This window comes from Mesocricetus auratus, unplaced genomic scaffold (assembly GCF_017639785.1).
Source record: "Mesocricetus auratus isolate SY011 unplaced genomic scaffold, BCM_Maur_2.0 Super-Scaffold_100027, whole genome shotgun sequence".
In the NCBI taxonomy this organism is placed as follows: Eukaryota; Metazoa; Chordata; class Mammalia; order Rodentia; family Cricetidae; genus Mesocricetus; species Mesocricetus auratus.
Window position 1 is genome coordinate 21169134 of NW_024429208.1, and position 23218 is coordinate 21192351.

General features: G+C 38.8%; 1 protein-coding gene across 19 annotated transcripts in view; it reads right to left on the minus strand.

The window, feature by feature from the left end:
• The window catches only part of Ctnna3 (catenin alpha 3), a 1429068-nt gene that overhangs the window by 1335763 nt on the left and 70087 nt on the right, over positions 1–23218 (minus strand). For all 19 annotated transcript variants that reach the window (XR_005871457.1, XM_040732537.1, XM_040732539.1 and 16 more), the window contains exon 2: positions 15316–15419. Coding sequence is in view for 18 of the 19 variants with exons in the window: in XM_040732537.1 (XP_040588471.1) it covers positions 15316–15414 (99 nt within the window). In the remaining variant the exon portion in view is untranslated. The remainder of the gene's footprint in view (positions 1–15315; positions 15420–23218) is intronic.

Here is a 23218-nt window from a genome sequence, read left to right on the forward strand (position 1 = left end):
CTCGTAAAAAACCAAAAAAAAAATTAATAGATGGAGGAAGAATGTGTGTATGACAGAAGAGTATTTGTAATTACGTCTGTGGCCTGATTAACCCTACCTCTGTTCTGGTACTGCAAGGTGATTTCTCAGACACCATCATTTAAGGAAACAATCCAGTCCCTATGACATGCTTTATCCTATTTAGGAGTACGCTGTAACTGAACATAGCCATCACCATAACAAATATATATATATGTATAAATATATATGTATGTATAAACACATTGTAGCTTTTATAGAAATCATCACGTGTGTGTATGTGTGTCTGTATGATGACTGTGTGTATGTGTGGAGGCACACACACAACCGTGACTCACAAGTAGAGCCAGAGCATAGCTTTGTAAAGTTGGTTGTCTCCTTCCACCATGGGTTCTGAGGATTGGGCTCAGGTGCCAGGCTTGTGCAAAAAGCCCTTTTGTGCATGGTAATGCCGCCTTTGAGGAAACATCACCAGTCTACCAAGAATTCTTGACTAGCCATTCCATAGAAGTGCAAAGGTCTTCACACTAATCCAAATGTCCAGTCTCTCACCACCTAAACACATAAACAAGACACACCCCAGCCACCTGTTCTGATCATTTTACATAAGGGATAGAGTAGTTACCAAGTGACACTGTTGAAATTATTGAATCCCACCATACTACCATATTACTAGCTGAATAATTTATCCCATCCCTAGGGGCAGGTGCTGGTGAGTAAGGTCAGAACTTATAAAAGACAAACAGAAGTATCCTCTGGGATTATCCTTTAGTAATCCCCCTAAAGGATCAAAAAGAAGGGCAACATTAGATGTTTATAGCTGTTGTAAAATACATTCTCATTTCAGAGATACTAAAAATACAAGGTAGAGAATGTAGGAAATGTGTCTAACCTGAACAAAACTGGTGTCTTATGAATCCAAGCTGAGAACATAAATCAGTTCCTTTACAAATAAAAGCCCATCTGTGGGTTGAAGAGATGGCTCAGGGGTTAAGAGCATTTGCTGTTGTTCCCAACGACCTGAGACCGAATCCCAGAACCCTCACCAGCCACCTCTCAACCACTTTGTCATTCCAGCTCCAGAGGATCTGACAGGATCTGACAACCTGGTCTGGATTTCAGCGGCACCTGCACTAATGTGTACATACACACAAACACACATTTTTAAATTAAATACATCTTTAAAATCTCCAAAATCGCAAACCGCATCTAGTTCGCTTTCAAGGCTATAAATCATATATTTTGTATATACATATGTATTCAATTATAAGGTTAAAAAAACATAGATGAGGCACAGTTTTAGGGCAAGCCTTGGGCCTAGGGAAAGAGCCATGTTCACCACTGGCTGAGATAATGGCCAGCTCAGCAATTCCTACATGGAAACCACCTGGGAACTTTCAAAATTAGTGCTTGGCCCTACTCTCTGAGATTCTGGTTGAACGAGCTTTGTGTGGGGCCTGGGTATCAGGATTTCTTAAAGCTCCCCCAAATGATTTTAATGTGCAGTGGAGGTTGAAAACCCCTGGGCTAACAAAATCCTCACCAGTAGCAGGAATTTTTGGAACTGCCTGTTTAGCACTCTTCTCCCAACTGGGACTTTCGTGTCTCTCGTAGGGTTTGGCCACAAACCACTCTACCATAATTTGTATCCCAAGAGGTTTTCAACTGAGAGTGAGATAGCACCCATTCCTTAAAATTCATTATGCGGTCAGTGCAGAATATGTCAGGAAAAAAAATGGTCAGTTTAGAACAGGGGCCTGGAAACTTATCCCTGGAGACAAATCTAGACACTCACTTATTTCTGACAGTGAGAAACTTTTATTCTCATGCCATGCCCATTTGTTTATAAATTGTCTATGGCTGCCTCATACTGCAAAAGCATCATAATTACAACAGATGAGCTTTCAAATCTGAAGGTATTGACTATCTGGATTTACATAAAAAGAAAAACTGAAGATTCCATCACTGGTCTAGAGTCATGGACGTTTCAAGTTTCAGACTATCTTCAGAGACTGCCAGGGGATTCTGTGGAGGATTGAGTCACATCTCGAGCAGTGTAAATGACCACAGCTTCAGAACTGGGGACTTTACTATCATTTCACCGAGATAACCACCATTACTTCCTTGCATCTACTAATGAGCAGGTGGGTTGTATTTACCAGCTTCTAACACCTGGTTGCCTACAAAATCAGGTTTTGGTGGGAGCACATTTCAGAGCTAAGTTAAATGTGCAATCTATGAACTCACAGAGGGAAAGATGAGCTGTGATTGAAATATAAAAACATTAGCAGTGGTACTAAATGTTGTGGGAAACACTTAAAATCTCAGCATCCAAAGGATGACAAAAGGCAAAGATAACGGTGGAGTGGACAACAGTGTTGGAGCAAGTAGGAAAATATCAGAGTCTGATATTAAAAAAAAACAAAAAGGTCTAGGAATCAAACTGAGGAGAATGAAGGGGTATAGTTCCTGACACCTGCCCATAGCTCATTTGAGCACTCCCAGGTCCGGGGGACATTGTGGGCATTCTGACAAACTTGTCATATGTGCTCCAGCTGTATTCTACAGTATCTTAATCAACTAACTGCTGGCTTTTCTTGATCTTATTTTAATTTTGAAAGCACCTTCCTTTTTCTGAACTGTTTGTTTCTCAAGAAATACTTTAGCCTAGCAACTTTCCCATGGGAGCAGTTTCCTAGCAGTAAAAGATTCAGAAGTTGGAAAAGTCACTTTATTAGATATTGACTCAGCTATTCTGAATCACCTTAAACTTTAAAACATTGTGGAGGCAAACTAACTTTATTTCTTCATCCTGCCACAAAAATAATATCATTATACTTATTAACATTAGGTCTGTAAGTATTCCAAAGGCATTTAATTTACTAACTTTTAAGATTATATATTACTCTACAAGAACATTATGTGTGTACAGAATTGTCTGCAGTATTTTCTTTGACCCTTTGAGGTTAATCATGGTATCCAGTCTATTGATGAGATAATCAATCAGCAAGGGTGCACATAGAAAGCTTGTAGATAAAAAGATTACAGATTGAAAAGTTTATAGAAGCCCTTCTAGTCTCCTTTCTGTTACTGCAGTGCTGTAACACTCTGACAAAAAACAACTTGAAGAGAAAAGTCTTTATTTGACTTATGGTCACAGTCCATCACTGATAGAAATTGGGTCAGGAACTCAAAACAAGAATGTGAAGTAGAAACCATGGAGGAATGCTGCTTACTAGCCTGCTCTCAGTTGTTCAGAGGCCCATGCTTAGCTAGCTTTCTTAATCGGCTCAGGACCACCTGTCTAGGGATGTACAGCCCATAATGGGCTGGGCCCTCCAATATCAGTTAAAAATCTAGACAAACCCACCACAGACAAGGACCAATGTGACCAAGAAATTCTGCAATAGACTTTCGACTCAAATGATTCTAGCTTATGTCAAATTGACAAAACTAAGACAGAAACATAAGCAAATGATACTAAGTTCGTTCAAAGTGGAAATGACAACAACCACAAATAGTCATTTCTTTTTCTTAAAGAAATAAAGGAAAATTCTATTCTTAGAGACTAAGAGCCCAAAGGTGACAGGAGTCCTCTGATGATCCAGAAGCCAATCAGGTCTGTCTGTAGAGGAGTGGGAAACTGACTCTTTGGGCCTCTTTCTGATATTTGTATAAACTGTATAGACTGATCACCTAAATGTTTTCATTTATTTTTTTTCTCTCTTTTTTCCCTTTCCTTTTCTTTCTTTCTTTTTTCTTTGCTTTTGGGTTTGGGGCTCAAGGAAAATGAAAAGAAATTTTGTTGAGTTGGAGTACAGCAGAGTTCTCCCTAGATGACTGGGAGACATTAAAAATATGGTGTTTAAAGAAGCTGCCACTGTCACTATTCATGTCTCTCGTTGTGGTGGTTTGAATGATAACGCCCTCCATGGGTCCATATCTTTGAATGCTGGGTCCCCACATGGTAGACATATTTGGGAAGGATTAAGGGGTGTGGCCTTGTTGGAAGAGGTGTGTCACTGGGGTGGGCTTTAATGTTTCAAAAGATTTATGAGATTCCCAGTGTGTCTATACATGTAGATATTTAGGAGAAAGAATGGAAGTAGAAATGAAGCAGAACCATGAGGTGTATGAGTTAGTAATGAGAGCCATAAAAATAAGTGTTCATTACTGTTGCTCTAATCCTATATTTGTCTCTTTAAAACATGCAATATATTTATGTCATAAAATACATCTGAATTTTGCCAAAAAAATCTTTATAACTCCTTATAAAGGGATTTACTATTTTATTTTAAGAAACTTTAAGAGATTTTAAGACTATTCCTTAACCTCACATGAATCTAACACACAGAAGATTATATTTTGTGGTAAATAAGATTATTGATAGATCCATTACATAATGATTACAGCATGATCTAGCAGTTTATGTCCCCTTCGGAGAGACAGCACAAAGGTGTAAAGCCCTTGAAGCACAGCTCTGCATAAATAGACTTTCTGCACTCCACTGCCGGATTCAGATCCTGAAAGTGATAAAATGCAGATGCCTGCAGTTGCAATCATAAAAACGTAATTGCTGGGAGAAAAAAATTATTTCGGATCCATTGGAGGAATTTATTGCAAAGGGATGCACTGTGTAAGTTATCACACTGAGAAAATGAAAGCGAATGATTGAAACACATCCCAGACTGAGCCTCCCTGAAAAATGACCTAGTGATTTACCTGTGCTCAAGAGAAAGAAAAGAGATTAAAGATAAATCATGTTTGGTAGGGAAGACTCTGATTACTGTAAAAAGAGCAGAATAAAGATTTATGCACAAATGAATTAAAAACTTGGAATGACAGCATGGTTAGTATCTATGACCAATTACTCAAAAATTAAAATGTAATTTTGATTTTGAATTATGTGCCAAGAAAAGTAATTCCTGTGCAACTTCCTGAGTAAAAGATTTTGACATGAAGATAAACAATGAGAAAACGTGAGAATTTTTTAATGGAGCTACTAAACTGGTTACTTTAATGTAAAGGAGATGCAATTCTGTTAAAATGTATTTAGCATAATTAGTATTGTATCATCTGCTTGTATAAACCATGCAACTGTTCAAATCAGGGACTCTCTGGAAGAGTCTAGATAAGGGCAGGACCTAAGAGTCTATTGATACAGGAATCAATAAAATTTGATACATACATACATACATGAATATTATTAAGTCATTTTAGGAGAAGGAATTCTTGTCATTTGTCAACATGAATGAACCTGGAGATTTGATCCTCAATAATGTTTACATTATTACAGTGAATAATGTCTACAGGCACAAAAGGAAAGTACTATGCAATCTCACATTGATGAAATCACAGGCTAGCATAAAATAGTAGTTTTCAAGAGATGGGGGATATGGGATATGTGAAGTTTGGTCAAAGGATACAAATTTTCAGTCATACCATGAATTAAGTTTTGGGAATCCAATTCTTAATAGCATGATAACTATGGTTGAAAGTTAATGAAACAAACATACAGTGTAGATACTCTTTAAGTATCTTTGCTATACAAATACAAAACAGTACTTATGGACAGTGATGAATATATTCATTAATATGGCTGTGGTGATCATTGTATGAAGCACACACACACACACACATATATATATATGAGTACATAGTTCTATCAATTAAATGTTTTAAATAAAAACTAAGTATTCTGAGGAAAAAATGATAGTATATCTAGCACAATGTTACTCAGAATAAATCAACCTTATTATAACTTAATTATAAGCTAAAAGCACTTACTGGTTTTACAAAGGGCCCAGAGTTTGAGACCTAGCACTCATATCAGGTGGGTCACAACCACCGGCAATTCCAGCCCCAGGGGATCCACCACCCTTTGTGATCCTGAAGGCATCTGATCTGCACACTCCTGGTTTGCACACACCACACACACACACATATTCATAAAATAGATATTTTAAGTGATAGACTTTAAAAGCTATCTTAAAATCTATAAGGTCAGTTGTTTTAAGATAATAATTATTAGACTTTAAAATGTACTGGGATTTCACAAGGGCAATGCTATGGCAATGAAAACCAAGTGTGTGTCCAGATAATTCTGTTGTACTGTGCTAGAATTCTGCTTTATAAAAAAGTTCTTACACACAGTAGCTAGTCCATAAATTATTAATATTTGTAATTTCATATGTCTTGAATATTGCTAAGACCTATAAAAATTTTTCATTGGGGTACTGGAAAAGTGATTTGCTGAGCCTCTTTTAAGAATCAATAAACATTTGAAAATCATCAGTGACAGGCAGAAAAGATGAAGCTAGCGTTGCATTAGCATGTGACTGAAAGCTACCACCAAACAGGCTGTTTCCTTCTACTGGTCTTTGGGGGAAGTACACACCCAGGTGCCACATCAAAAGTGCCTCACCTTAACATAATCATACTTTTTAGGAGAGATTTATTTTTTTCCAATCTAATAAAATTATTTAAGGCCATTTTTGTTCTCTTAACTTCCTAGGTAGAATCAATACCATTTAGAGAGGTGGTTATGATTGCTTTAGAACATACTAAGACACACACACACACACAATTGTAACCATTGTTTCTTTTCATGTTACTTCCTATCCACTGATGTGGCAAGGTACTTAACCAAAACATCTACTGGTGTCTGTTCATCAGTAAAAGGTAGCTTCTAATAAGATGTAGTGATGCATTCTGATGATGCCAGCATTGGAATCCCAGCTGAGGCAAGGGCATTGAGCTTAGCCTGGCTACACAGAGCAACCCTGTCTCAAAAAAAACAAATAAAATGTAGTTTCTCCCCAGCCTTTCCTCTGCTCATAACAACATGGCAGCATCCTTTATGATTATCGAGTTCTCAGTGACCAACTACCATGTCACATTGTCATGGAAAAAAAACAGGCAGCGACATTATGTACTTACCATTCAGCCAGCTACAAAGCAAAGCTCATTTTTCTACATCACACTTTGCAAATGTATAGGAACTATGATGGTTAGTTTTTTTTTGTTGTTGTTGTTGGTTTTTTTTTTTTTTTTTGGTCATTTTGACTAAGCTAAGGTCATTTGAGAAGAAGGTATCTCAATTAAGAAAATGCCTCCATAAGAAATTCCTGTAGGCAAGTCTTGGGGGCATTTTGGGGGGATTAATGGTTGATGTGGGAGGGCTCAGCTCAGCTCACTTTGGGTGGTCCTGCCCCTGGGGAGGTGTTCCGGGGATGTATAAGAGAGCAGGCTGAGCAAGCCACGGACAGCAAGGCAGTAAGCAGCATTTCTCCATGAACTGTGCTTCAGTTCCTGCCCTGACTTTGCTTCATGATGGACTGTAAGCTATAAGATGAAATAAACCCTTTCTTCCTCAAATTGTTTTTGGTCACAGATTTCATCACAGCAATAGAAAGAAAACTAAGACAGGAACAAAATTTCTAGTTGGAAGAATTCACTTAAAACTGTCCCCATGGTGAAAGTGTTTATCAGCTGTAGAAGTTTCCTGATAAGAGTTTTTTGGATCACTTATATAAACTATCATATCATCTGCAAATAGTGAAAGTTGGACCTCTTCCTTTCCAATTTGTATCCCCTTGATCTCCTTTTGTTGTCATATTGCTCTAGCTAGAACTTCAAGTACAATATTGAAAAGGTATGGAGAGAGTGGACAGCCTTGTCTTGTTTCTGATTTTAGCAGGATCGCCTTGAGTTTCTGTCCATTTAGTTTGATGTTGGCTGTTGGTTTGCTGTATATAGCTTTTATTATGTTTAGGCATGTTCCTGTTATCCCAGATCTCTCCAACACCTTTATCATGAAGGGGTGCTGGATTTTGTCAAAGGCTTTTTCTGCATCTAGTGAGATAATCATGTGATTTTTGTTTTTCAGCTTGTTTACACGGTGGATTATATTGATGGATTTTCGTATGTTGAACCATCACTGCATCCCTGGGATGAAACCTACTTGATAGTGGTAAATGATTGTTTTGATGTGTTCTTGGATCCGATTTGCCAGTATTTTATTGAGTATTTTTATATCAATGTTCATGAGGGATATTGGTCTGAAATTCTCTTCCTTAGTTGTGTCTTTGTGTGGCTTGAGTATCAAGGTTATTGAAACCTCATAAAAAAGAGTTTGGCAAGGTCACTTTTGCTTCTATTGCATGGAATACTTTGAGAAGAATTTTTATAACCTGTTCTTTGAATTTCTGGTAGAATTCTGCACTGAGACCATCTGGATCTGAACTTTTTTTGGTTGGGAGACTTTTGATGACTGCTTCTACTTAAATTGCTTATCTGTTCTTGATTTAATTTTGGCAAGTGATATCTATCCAGAAAATTGTCGATTTCCTTTAAATTTTCTAATTTTGTGGAGTACAGGTTTTCAAAGTATGACCTGATGATTCTCTGAATTTCCTTGGAGTCCATTGTTCTGTCCCCCTTTTCATTTCTGATTTTGTTAATTCGCATGTTCACACTCCACTGTTTGGTAAGTTTGGACAAAGCTTTATCTACCTTGTTGATTTTCTCAAAGAACCAACTCTTCCTTGCATTGATTCCTTGTATACAAGATCAACTCAAGAAAATCAGTAGCCCTACTATATACAGACGATAAAAGGGCTGAGAAAGAAATCAGAGAAACATCACCCTTTACAATTGCCACAAACAACATAAAATACCTTGGGGTAATGCTACCAAACAAGTGAAAGACCTGGATCACAAGAACTTTGAGTCTTTAAAGAAAGAAATTAAAGACAACAGAAAATGGAAAGATCTCCCATGCTCTTGGATAGGTAGGATCAATGTAGTAAAAATGGAAATCCTGCCAAAAGCAATCTACAGATTCAATGCAATACCCATTAAAATACCAGCAAAATTCTTCACGGACCTTGAAAGAACAATAATCAATTTTATATGGAAAAACAAAACACCCAGGATAGCCAAAACCTTATTCAACACAGCAACATCTGGAGACATCACCATCCCTGACTTCAAGCTCTATTATAGAACTGTAGTCCTGAAAACAGCTTGGTATTGGCACAAAAATAGACAGGTAGATCAATGAAATCGAATTGAACACCCTGATATTAACCCATACATGTATGAACATCTGATCTTCAACAAAGAAGCTAAAAATGTACAATGGAAAAAAGAAAGCATCTTTTAACAAATGGTGCTGGCATAACTGGATGCTGGCATGTAGAAGAGTGTAGATAGATCCATGTCTATCGCCATGCACAAAACTTAAGAAATGGATCAAAGACCTCAACATAAATCCAGCCACACTGACACACTTAGAAGAGAAAGTGGGTGGTACCCTTTAATGAATTGGTACAGGAGACTGCTTCCTGAACATAACACCAGTAGCACAGACAGTGAGGTCAACAATTAATACATGGGACCTCCTGAAACTGAGAAGCTTCTGTAAGGCAAAGGACACAGTCAACAAAACAAAAAGGCAGCACACATAATGGGAAAAAATATTCACTAACCCCACATCTGACAGAGGGCTGATCTCCAAAATGTACAAAGAACTCAAGAAGCAAGTCTCCAAAACACCAAAGGATCCAATTAAAAACTGGAGGACAAGCCGGGAGGTGGTGGCGCACGCCTTTAATCCCAGCACTCGGGAGGCAGAGGCAGGCGGATCTCTGTGAGTTCGAGGCCAGGCTGGACCGATAGCCTCCAAAACAATACAGAGAAGCCCTGCCTCGTAAAAACCAAAAAAAAAAACTGGAGGACTGAACTAAATAGAGAATTTTCAATAGAGGAGTCTAAAATGGCTGAGAGGCACTTGAGAAAGTGCTCAACATCCCTAGCCATCAGGGAAATGCAAATCAAAACAACTCTGAGATACCATCTTACTCCTGTCAGAATGGCTAAAATCAAAAACACCAACAACAGTTTATGCTGGAGAGGTTGTGGAGAAAGGGGAACACTCCTCCACTGTTGGTGGGAGTGCCAACTCGTACAGTCACTTTGGAAATCAGTATGGAGATTCCTCAGAAAAATGGGAATCAGCCTATCACAAGACCCAGAAATTCCGCTCTTAGGCATATATCCAAAAGATTCACATTCATACAACAAGGATATCTGTTCTACTATGTCCATAGCAGCATTATTTGTAATAGCCAGAACCTAGATGCCCCTCAACTGAAGAGCAGATAGAGAAAATGTGGTACATTTACCCAGTAGAGTACTATTCAGCAGAAAAAACAATGGAATCCTGAAATTTGCAGGCAAATGGATGGCACTAGAAGAAACCATCCTGAGTGAGGTAACCCAGTCACAAAAAGACAAGCATGGTATGTACTCTCTCATATATGGATTTTAGACATAGATCTGAGGAGTGCCAGCCTACAGCCCCATGGCCAGAGAGTCTGGGAAACAGAACCTTCATCTAATGGCTGATGGAAATAGAAGCAGACTCCCACAGCTAAATGCTGAGCTGAACTCAAGGAACCCAGTGACAGAGAGGTAGGATTGATGAGCAAAGGGGTTAAGACTGGGCTGGTTTAAACCCCAGAAACAGCTGACCTGACAAGGGGTAGCTCTTGAATCCCAGACTGATGGCTGGGAATCCAGCATAGGACTGATCAAGACCCCCTGAATGTGGGTATCAGTGAGGAGGCCTAGGTAATCTATTGAGCCTTAGGTAGTAGATCAGTATTTATCCCAAGTATACAAATGGACTTTGGGTGCCCATCCAACAGTGAGAGATGCACTCTCACCCTGGACTCTTAGGGAGGGTCTAGGCCCTGCCCTGGACGAAATGACAGACTATGGACACCCCCATGGAGGGCTTCACCCTCCCTGGGGAAATGAAGGGGTACTGGGGGCGTTGGTGGGAGGGCGTGGGAGGAGGGGAGGGAAAGGGAGAAGGACCTTGGACTGGCATGTGAAGCAACCTTGTTTCTAATTTAAATTTAAACTTAAAAATAAAAATTAAAAAAAAACTGTCCCCATGGCTGGGCATGGCTCACACCTGTCAACCTACCACTAGAAGTGCAAGGGGACTGTGTAATGGAGGCTAGCCTGGGGTACTTAGTGAATTCAAGTTCAGTCTAAGATAAGGGTCTAATGCCTTATCTCAAATCCACCCCTATGAAAACTTGGTGATAAATACAAGATCGTATCTTGCCCACTCACTGATATATTTGGCAACTAATCCTAAGGAAATAAAAATAACCTGTGTACATAAAGATGTTCAGCATAGAAATGTTTACTTTTACTTTCGACAGGATCTTTTGTTTCCCAGGCTGGATGACCTTGAATTTCTGGACTTCCTGATTCTACCACCTGAGTGTTGTGATTACCAGGGTGTTGCCACTTTGTGCTCCGAGTCAAACCCAGGGATTCTCACATGCTGGGCAAGCACTACTCTATGAATTGAACTACATCACCAGCCAGCAGTATTTTTAGTCCAAAAAGATGGTTAGCCATAAATGAGTGACTACTTTAAATAAGATCTGTAATGGAGCTATATGATATGTAACTAAGCAGCAACTTTGTTAAATTATTCTTATAAAGAATGGGGTTTGACGATATGGCTCAGAGGTTAAGAGTACTTGCTGCTCTTCCAGAGGGCATAGGCTCAATTCTCAGTACTGACATAGAGGCACACAGGCATCTGTAACTCCAGTCTCAGGGGATCACCCTCTTCTGTCTTCCATGGGCGCCAGGCATGAATATGGTACACTGACATACAAGCAGACCAAACAACCAGGCAAATAAATAAATTTCAAAATTTTTAATGGAAAAATTGGGTTACAGATGTATTTCAGTGATTAGAGTACCTGCCTAAAATGTTTGTGGACCTATGTTCAATACCCAGCACTACAAAAAGAGGGGCTTGGGCCATCAAAATAACCTTTTAAATGGAAAAGTAAGATATAATCTCTATATGTAGCATTTTCTTCACTTTATGTATGTATATATGTATGTATGTGTGTATTTGATACTCAATTTTCATTGTCACCTTGACACAATCTAGAAGATCTCTGATGATGTCTTTGATTATTTTGCGTGAGTAGACCCATCCTCAGTGTGAGCAGGGACCTTCATGGACTGGGCTCTGAACTGAATGAAAAGGAGTGACCCAGATGAGCACTGACAGAAAAACATCAACCCATTATTCTCTGCTCTTGACTGTGAATGCAAATGTGACCAGTTCTGTCAAGCTCCTTGTAGTGGTTTGAATAAAAATGGCCTCCATAGGCTCATATATTTGAATGCTTAGTCACCAGGGAATGGCATCATTTGAAAGGATTAGAAGAATTAGGAGATGTGGCCTTGATGAAGGAAGTGTTTCACTGGGAGTGAGCTTTGAGGTTTCAAAAGTTCATGCCAAGCCCAGTCTCTCTCTCTCTCTCTCTCTCTCTCTCTCTCTCTCTCTCTCTCTCTCTCTCTCTCTCTCTCTCTCTCTCTCTCTCTCTCTTCTCTTTCTATCTCTGCCTGTGGATCAGTATGTAGCTCTCCACTACTGCTCTAGCACCATGCTGTCCACATTTTCTAACATGATGATAATGAACTAAAATTCTGACACTATAAGCAAGCCCTCTATATCAAGCTTTGTTATCAGCTGACAGCTCACAAATAATGACACAGAGACTTCTTATTAATTATGAAAGCTCAGCCTTAGCTTAGGCTTGTCCCACTAGCTCTTATAACTTAAATTAACCCATTTACATTAATTTATGACTTTTTACTTTTCTTTCATTCTGTATGTCCGAATTACTCCATTTCTCATTGGTGTTTCATGCATACCTTGATTATCTCCTCCTCTTCCTCTCTCTGTGCCCAGAAGTGCCACCTATACCTCCTGCCTAGCTATTGACCATTCAGCTCTTTATTACACCAGTCACAGCAATACATTTTCACACTGTATAAACATCTCACATCAACCCCAATCAAAAGCTTTCAAGAGTTGCTGTGATCATGGTGTCTCTTTACAGCAATAGAATACTGACTAAGATATTTCTATTGCTATAACCTCCTTGCCAAAATGAACTGCAACCAAGAAATATGAGCTGAATAACATTGCTTCTGTCATGGTATTTTATCATAGAAACAAGAAAGAAAAAACATTTTTCAATCTATATATTCACTATACTTATGTTCAATACACACACATATATATGTGCATATATACACACATATTCAATACACATATATGTGTATATTGCCTAGGCTACCTAATCCTCCCAAATAGGATGTGTGGCAGGATTATGTTATACACTGAATTTATATTCTCTTTATTATAAAGTTCTAAGAAAATTACCTGCTATTTTACTGTCTTAGAAAAAAATACACTAATGTTTGTTTCTTGATAGTAAATTGAATATGTTTTAATTTTCTTTGCCCTACTCCAGGAAGATTCTAAGTATTTTAGTGAACTTTGTCAGAAAAAAATAAAACCAAACATAATAGTGCACCCAGAAGAGAGAGATAGGAGCACTCTGACTTTGAATTTAACATGGGACAGAAAAAGAGAAATGATATATATGTGGGTGGGTAGGTAAGTAGATAGATATTTTGTTGTCTCTCAACATGAAAGCATTCAGTAAATGGCTTAAGCAGTATTAATTTCAGGTTTTAGTGCCTTTTAGACAGCAACAGTTAATATAAAACTCAGCTGTCACCAGAGAGAAATGTTTTAAATTGCCTTCCCAGTAGTAGGCCTCAATTTGTGCTCAGTGAAAACATGCCCTATGTCTGTCCTCAGAGCTGCTCCACTGTGCATCCCCAGAAAAGACAAGAACACTTTTGAATAATCAGATATAAGGTCACTGTAGTTTTTCACTGAAGCAAACCTTGAGAATTTAGTGTCTTTTGAAGAAGGGACCTGGGTACATTATGTAAAGTAGGCCAAAAGGCTAGTTTTGCTTTACCAGTTTTGCTGCTAAAGGTAAAATAGTTAGATCTACATCAATAAATAGATTCCTTCACACTCAGCATCAGGAAAATCAAACACTCAGTGTGAGTGGGATAGGGATAAGAAATGGTAATTGGGTGAATATGATCAAAATAATCTTATATATGTATGAAAATGTCATAATGAAACCCATTTTATATATAGTTTATGCTAATAAAAACACTTTTAATTTAAAAATTCAATATATAAAATCAGGTCTTACATGATGACTAAGAGAATCATTATTCATATGATCAAATGATTATTTATTTCATGGAAGGCTACCATAGGATTCCTTGAAATAGCTGCTTTTCCCCCACATTTTGATATTTTAATTATAGTTTACTTTGTGACAAATGAGATACCATGCCTCTTAGGTCAAACCACTAAAATTCTCTACATAATAAAGACGTTTGGGATACTAACTTACTTCAGTTTGCATGACTATAACCAAAATAATTTATATAGCAGTGCTTTACAAATTATATATATATATAATACATATATGTTATATATATATATACGTATATATATATTATATGTCTGGAGTCAGGGAGATGGTTCAGCAGGTAAATTCACTTGCCACAGAAGTCTGACAGCCAAGAGAGAACTGGCTCCTCAAAATTGTCCTCCGGCCTCTACACATATGCCACAACACAGGTGCCCATTCACACTCATCATGTACACACACAAAAAAATAATAATTGTTAATTATATACACCCCTTTTTTGGTTTGTTGAGACAGGATTTCTCTATGTAACAGCTCTGGCTGTCCTGGAACTCACTTTGTAGACCAGGCTGTCAAACACACAGAGATCTACCTGCCTCTGCCTCCTGAGTGTTGGGATTAAAGGGGTATACCACCACCACCTGACTTATATACACCTATTGACATTATGATACATATATGATACACATATAATCTCAGCACTAAGGAGGATGAGGCAAGGGGGTCATGGGCTAAAGGCCACTCTGATATACATAGATCTTATTTCAAATATATAAAAAATATGTGTGTGAATTGATATTGCAGTTAGTACCAAAAAAGAATCTGAGGGAATACTTTCAGAATTGTATTATTGATATCAAATACATATTCTTATATCTTAATACCAGCTTATTTGGAGGTATTAAGACAAGGTCTCCATGTGTAGACCTGACAGGAATTGACCTCACAGAGATCTATCTGCCTGCCTCTGCCTCCTGAGTGCTGGGATTAAAGGTGCGCACCACCGTCCCAGCTAATACAGTTTAAATAAAAGATGATGTTAGATCATGTATTCATATCTAGAATCAAATCCACCCTTGGCTCATTGCCGTCCCCACCATTTTCAATTCTGCTAAAACACAGTTGTTGCACACTGAAGCACCCACAGTCCTCGTACCTGGATTATCAGAGGCTCCAGCAGCTTCTCCACAGTGACTGTCTGGACCTGCAGATCCCCAATGCCCATATTCAGGGAGATTGGTGTTTCTGCTGACATGGTGCCTGCACAAGGACACACACACAAAAAATGCTCATCAGTGAGGAGAAATCTTTCCAAAGCAGAGGGTTCCTGAAAATCATGGAGTAAGTGAGACTTCTATTTGGCACGTCTTTTCAGTCCTCCAAGGCTCAGAATACCAAATCCACTATTGGAAAAGCAGCAGACTCCCAAGTTGTTCTCTGTTCTCGTGTTGCCTAGGCTTCACTATAATGAATGCTAGTAGATTCATAATTGACTTTTAAACTTATCAAATGGGTTTCCATTTGGTCAGCAGTCTTAATTGAAAGCTTAATTGCCCACCTCTTGACACATATCTGACAGCAGCAAGCCATCTGACGTCCATGAACTCATGATGCTCAGGGACTTTGTATGCTTGTCCACTCTTGCCGAGACTTAGATGAGAAGCCGGAAAACATGGTGCATGTCTATGTGTTTCCAAGGTTGCTTATTTTGAGAGTTTTGATTGTAAAAGAAGGTTGGGGCAATTTTCTTTCATATATAGACCAGAAGCTAATAAGAATTTGAATAGCTATTAGAGAAAAAGGAAAAGCCCATGGGAAAGCATTGATATTTGGACAATATGTAGTGTTTTGAATGAGAAATGCTCCCTATAATGTCAGACATTTGAACACTTGCCCCCCCCTTCCCCAGTTGTCGCCACTGGGAAGGTTTAGGAAGTGTGACCTTGCTAGAGGAAATCACTAGGGACTGGTTTTGAGAGCTGAAGTTCAGTTTGCTCTTTCTGCTTTGTGCTTGTGGTTGAAGAAATGAGCTCTCAACTTTCTGCACCTACCACCATGCTATAGCTTGCTGTCATGTTCCCTAGCATGACGGACTCTTAAAGTCATGGAACCATAAGCCCAAATAAGCTCTTCCTTCTATGAACATGGTCATAATGTTTTATCACAGTAATAGAAAAATAATTATTAAGGCTTGATGGGACATGCTTTTAATCCCAGCACTAAGGAAAGAGAGACAGTTCAAGGCCAGCCTGGTCTATATACCACTCATAGTAATATATTAAATAATTTAAATAAGGGAAGAATAAAAGTGAAAAACACAGACACTAACCTCTGACCACCATACATACCTACACATGCACACATACACACACACAAGCATGTGTACACACACACACACACACACACACTAATCACTGAGCTTTTTATATAAGAAACCATATATTCTTTTTTTTATTTTTCAAGACAGGGTTTGTCTTTGTAGCCTTGGCCATCCTGAAGCTCACTTTGTAGACCAGACAGGCCTTGAATTCATGGAGATCCATCTGCCTCTGCAGATTAAAGGTGTGTACCACCACCACCTGGCTAAGAAATCACATATTCTTAAACACATAATTGTGATTGGTATGTCATAACATATTGAAACTGACACTGGAACTAATATATCAGCCCTGAATTACTAGATCCATGAATCTGTATTAACCTTCACTCTGTCAGTCATCACTCAGGAAGTATTTACTCAGGGTCCACATTACTCCACAGAGACAAAGAAATATAATATAATATATATGCCTTTCCTGCATCGACTTAACCTACTTTAGGTTTGAAAAAACAGAAGGTGGAGAAATAGCTCAGCAGTTAAGAGTGCCTAGTGCTCTTTCGGAGGGCTGGGTTCAGTCCCCAGCATCCACACGGCAGCTCACAGCCATCTGTAACTCCAGGGGATCTGACCTCTCTTCTGACCTCTGTGAGCACTTCGACACACATGATGCACAGACACACTCAGGAATGCATGCATACACATAAAATTAAATATTCTTAAAATAAAAATCTTATAACTCACAGAAATATGACTCTATCAATAGAAAACCTTCCCACTTTGTGTCTACCTGTTCTCCCCCCTCCCAGTTTCCCACAGCTTCAGGCTTAGTGAACTGCCACCCCAACAAAGAAACACCCTAACAATCCCTCTGAAACCAGGGAACTGAGGGGGGAAAAATAGAAAGTATGATGACTGCTCTACTTTTTCTGGTTAGTAGTTTTAACTATAAGGGCAAGTAATTATTATTTTTTAATTTAATAATTGTCTATAAATAGACAGGTAGCTATGTGAACAAGTACAGATTTACAAGATATCAATCTTCTCATAACTCTTCATAACCTCAATAACCCTAGGGGACTGAGTTATTCTCTTTTCTAAGAAACACATGGAAGAGTCCATGTGGCTGCCCATCCCTCCAGTGAAAGTCTCCTCCCACTCACCCCCAGACTTTTTCCTCACCCCCAGACTAGTCCTATAAAGCCATCACCAGTTTGCTTGTCAGTCTACCCCACTCTACTGGGTCCATCCTGTGGATTCATAAATGTGCTGTTGTACACACTCAAAGATATTCATTACTTCTGTCTATGTTTCTGTGTATAAGTAGAAAGATCAACACTTCACTAAGACTGCCATCTAAGCTGTGAACCTGATATATAGAGAGGGAGGGAGGGAGGGAGGGAGGGAGGGAAGGAGGGAGGGAGGGAGGGAGGGAGGGAGGGAGGGAGGGAGGGAGGGAGGGAGGAAAAGAGAGGGGAAAAGAGAGAGGGAGAAAGAGAGAGAGAGAGATCCTATAGTAAGAATCACATATGGCCGGGCAGTGGTAGTGCACACCTTTAATCCTAGCACTGCACTCAGGAGGCAGAGGCAGGCAGATCGCTGTGAGTTCGAGGCCAGGCTGGACCAACAGCCTCCAAAACAATACAGAGAAACCCTGTCTTGTAAAAAAAAAAAAAAGAATTACATATGTTCGCTCTTGTCTTTATATCATGATTTTTACATTAATAACAAAATTTGTTCAAACAAAAATAGAAGCACATGCGGTAGAGTCCAGAAGTTAGAAACCTAATTGCTCTTCAGATGTTATCACACATGGTTACTCTCCATAATTTTCTTTTCTTTTTTTAATTGTTTTTGAGAGAGAAGGTCTTGCTATGTGACCCTGGTTTTCCTAGAACTCACTCTGTAGACCAGGTGGGCCTTGAACTCACAGAGATCTGCCTGCTTCTGCCTATCAAGTGCTGGGATTAAAGGTGTGTATCACCATGCACAGCTCTATAATTTCCTTAATATAAAATAAAACGCAAGCTAGCAAGACAGCTCTGCAAGTAAAGTTCCATGCTGCCTGGGACCCAGGAGGAGGAAGGAAAGACCTGACTCTGATCATAAGTTATCCTCTGACCTCCACATGCATATTGACAAATAGATGTATAAACACATGCACATAAATTATAATGAAACTGTAATGGCTATAAATCACAGCATTTGTGGTTACCCACACAAGACTGTGCCTGTCAATATTTCATCATGAATGTTGGAAGGACTCATAATGCCTCCACCCCTTCCTACTGGCAGTTAATAGTTGCCAGGGACAGGGCATCATTTTCTTCAGTGGTATAGTCATTCACGAATTGCCCACTCTCCAGTACATAACCTCCTACCCATGCTCATGCAAGCAACCCCAATTAAACTCAGTGTGTCACACACACACACACACACACACACACACACACGCACACACACAATGAAAGTAGGCAGGCAAAGAGGGATTTCCGTGGTAGAGGCAGAAAGGTGGGTGAAAATCACTGAAATTTTTATATGCATGTGTGAAACTGTCAAAGAGTTTTTAAATGTATATCTGAAGTATTCTTGGGAATAACAGAAATTTTCTGAAAGGCTTTCCCGAGTGACATAGCATCATATTTGTACATAATCTACATATTGACATTTAAATGTGCTTATAATCAAATATTGTTATAATACTTCTATTCTTTCATGTGTCTTCAGTGAAGTTTAATATTAAAAACAAAGATAATTATACTGAAAGTCTCAAAGGAACCAATTATGACAAACTTAATAATTGATAAGAACATTTAAGTATAACCATATGCTCCAAGGTTTTCTATACTATTAAAGGCACCAGTGCACACTGTTCACTTCATAGACACTATCAAAACATTGTATAGTCAACACAAGAAACTAAAATGCACAGTCTGAAGTGGGAGGGAAAAGGACACTTTATAAATCAAGTGGGATGCCCTAAGATTCCTCTTGCCATTTTTAAAATAACTACAATATATTATGTATTACCCATTTACACTAAATGTTGACAGTTCTATATAAAACCCACCAGGCATTGCTGATTGCAGAGATAGAGCAAATTTTCTGAAACATAGCACTTTTCTAGATAGTTCTCTTATTGAACATAATCCAAACAGCCCCCTTGGGGCTCCCTCCTCACTTCAAGGCAATCAAGTATGTCCTTGTTCTAGGTCTGTGCTGAACTCCATCACAAGTCACTGACAAAGGCTACTATTACTTTGCTTTTTGTTTTTGTCTAGTTTTGGTTTTGAAACAGGGTCTCACCCAGTCAACAGCTCAAAATAGCTTAGAACTCAATATATAGCTCAGGTTGGCTTCAACTCTCCTTCCTCAGCCTCCCAAGTTCTAGGATTACAATCATGAGCCACCATGCCTGGACATCCTTTACTTTTTTTGTTTTTTGAGACAGGTTTTCTTTGTGCAAACTTGGTTGTCCTAGAACTAGCTCTGTAGACCAGGGTGACCTCAAACTCACAGAGATCTGCTTGTCTCTGCTTCCCAAGGGCTGGGATTAAAGGCATGTACCACCATCACCCAGATCTTTATTTTTTAAAAGCACTTTGGCTTGAAAATAATTATTCAGGTTGTATTAGATAATCGATACAGACATAGATATGTCACAAGTGTATCAATGGTAGTATGCATTAGTGTTAGGTCATTGTGATACAGTCATAATGGCCTTTCAGTTTAGAGTGCTACCATGAAATGCCTCTCTCCTTTTCACTGTATAATTTCCTTTTTAAAGGCAAAAGCATAGTCTCTTTTCTAAGACATTCTTTCAAAATATAGAAGATATTCTTTAAAAAAAAACAAGCCCTAACACTACTGACAAATGTTTTCTCTTAGTGCAACATAGCACTGGAATGTTTTGTTTTGAGTTGGTTTTCGATCATTCTACCCGTCACTTTCCTTTCTTAAAACAAAGACATATCAAAATTGAGAGAACATTAATATGGTGGCCTACCTTTTATTCTTATGTGTAACATGGTTTATATAGAGATGGCCCCCACAGACTTGTGTGTTTGAATGTTTGGCCCATGGGAAGTGGCAATATTGCAAAGTGTGGTCTTGCTGGAGTAGGTGTGGCCTTGCTGAAGAAAGTGTATCACTGTGGGGGCAGGCTTTGAGGTCTCAGAAGCACAAGTCAGTTTTTCCTTCTGCTGCATGCAGATCAAGATGTAGAATTCTCAGCTCCTTCTCCAGCATCATGTCGACCTGCATGCTGCCATGTCTCACAAGGCCCAATTAAATGCTTTCCTTTATAAGAGTTGCCATGGTCATGGAGACTCTTCATAACAATAAAACCCTAAGACAATGTGTATGAGTGTTTAGCCTGCATGAATGTCTCTGTGTCACCTGTGTGCCTGGTGACTACAGAAGTCTCAGATGTCATTGGATCCCCGGGAACTAGCATTAACTGATGGTTTGAAGCCACCATGTAGGTACTAGAAACAGAACCCAGTTCTCTGGGAGGGCAACAAATGCTCTTAATCACTAAACCATTCCCCCATCTCCCATAATGATGTACTTCAATGTGTAACCCAGGGTCAATAAAATATGTCTTTTGATATATAAGTCTGATCAAATGCCTTGTTCACTAAGGGCTTTAACTGATAACCTGCCTATGACAGGCACTTGCTACATAAAAATCAAAACTGTTGGGCTGGAGAGATAGCGCAGCAGTTAAGAATACATATTACTCTTTCAGACAATTCCAGTTCAATTCCCAGAACTTGTGTTGGACAGCTCATATCTCCTGTAACTTGAGCTTCAGGGAATCTGATGCCTCTAGCTGCCATGGGTGAGCATTGTGCAGACACACAATTAAAAATGAAATAAACTGGAGCTGGAGAGATGGCTCGATAGTTAAGAGCACTGGCTTCTCTTGCAAAGGAGTCAGGCTTGGTTCTCAGCGCCCACATGGTGCTCACAACCATCTGTAACTCCAATTCCAGAGATCTGATTCAGTTTTCTTATCTCCTAGGGCATCAGATATAGTTCACATACATACATGCAGGCAAGGCATACACATAAAATAAAGTAAATAAATCTTTTTATGAAATAAATGTCGTCCCTAAGGGAGAGTGAGAGGATGGGATGGAGAGGGAACTGGGATTGGTATGTAAAATAAGGTTGTTCTTAATTTAAATTAAAAATTAATTTAATAAAGAAGGGAAAAAGAGAAATAAATACTCCTTGGGGGGGAATGAAATCAAGATTCATGACATTTGTTTTCATCTCAGGGACAAAGGGAGGAACTGAGTCTTCATAAAACTTTAAAAATGTGTATTTACTGCAGAATTTACAATGGACTTCCAAAGCTACACTGAACACTAGAGACTGGAAACAAGAGGAAAAAATGGGGAGAAGAAAAATTATGCACATGTGCAGAATGTTTTTAGCCAAGAGATAAAATATAAACCTAATTAAATCAAGGTAACTTCTATGACTATATTTATGTATTTAATTCACATTAGGTAGAGAACGTTATTCAGAAGTTTACTTTCTCATGACAAAATTATAAAATAGTAAACCAAGTCCTTGGAGAACCTTGACTACACATAATTACTATTCTACAAATAAATGCTGTTTCTTTATAAAAAGTCTTTCTGATCTTTGGTATCTGTCCCGTTCAGTAATCCTGACTGATTGGAAATCAGGACCATACATGGTAGAAGACTACAGAAGTTTGCAAATGAAGCTTAGGAAAGGTCAAAGTCTGTTCAATTTTGACTAGCTTCTTTCAGAAACATGACAACCTGAGTCCAGAGCAAAAATCCTACCAGATTGTAAGTGTCACAATTCACATTCTAAGGCACTAGGGTCTTATAATCTTTAAAATATTAGGAGTTAGGAAGGACCTCCAAACATTCAAGAAAATCTCTTACAGCCAGCCATCATTTCAACAATATTCTAGACTTGGGTGAATAGAAATACTGAGGGACTTTCTATACCATTTAATAAAGGTGTTTGCTTTTGTAAAGGTCTTTTTGAAATTGATTTGAAATCTTTCAATCCCTACCCAACTGAGATGGCAGTTTTTGTTTATTTGTTTGTTTGTGTTTGGGGGTTTTGTTTTGTTTTGTTTCTCCGTGTTGCATTGTAGACCAGGCTGGCCTCGAACTCATAGAGATCCACCTGCCTCGGCCTCCCCATTGCTAGCATTAAAGGCATGTGCCACCACCGCCCAGCCCAGAGATGGTTTTATAAAGTGGTAGAAGTGTGGATTTCATGAGAGGCAGACAAGGACCAAATTCCAGTTTTCAGCATCTTAGGCAAGTGAACAATCTCTTGACAGAAACAATAGATCTCTCTGGCAACAAAACTCAGGACAAGGCAAACCCACCCAATCTTTTCCTATCTTTTTTTCCACAAAATGCCTAAATTTTCACTTTATTGCCCTGCTTGAAATTAAATTTGAATTACTTTAAAATTGTTTAACACTCATTTCTAAATGCAGTAACCTCTGGGGGATCATGAGGGACACAAGTTTGTCACACATCAGTATGATCTAACTCACAGCTCACCATCTAATACCCTGAGCATGTCTCTATTACAGTATACCCCAGGCTGTGTTTTAGTCATGCTCTGGCAACAACAGAGAAGGATATTAGAAGATCACATTCCTAATGGCATTCCAGCCTTCCACACTCCCACCAGAACTGATCATTACACTCTGCCCACAAGTATTTCTCTAGAC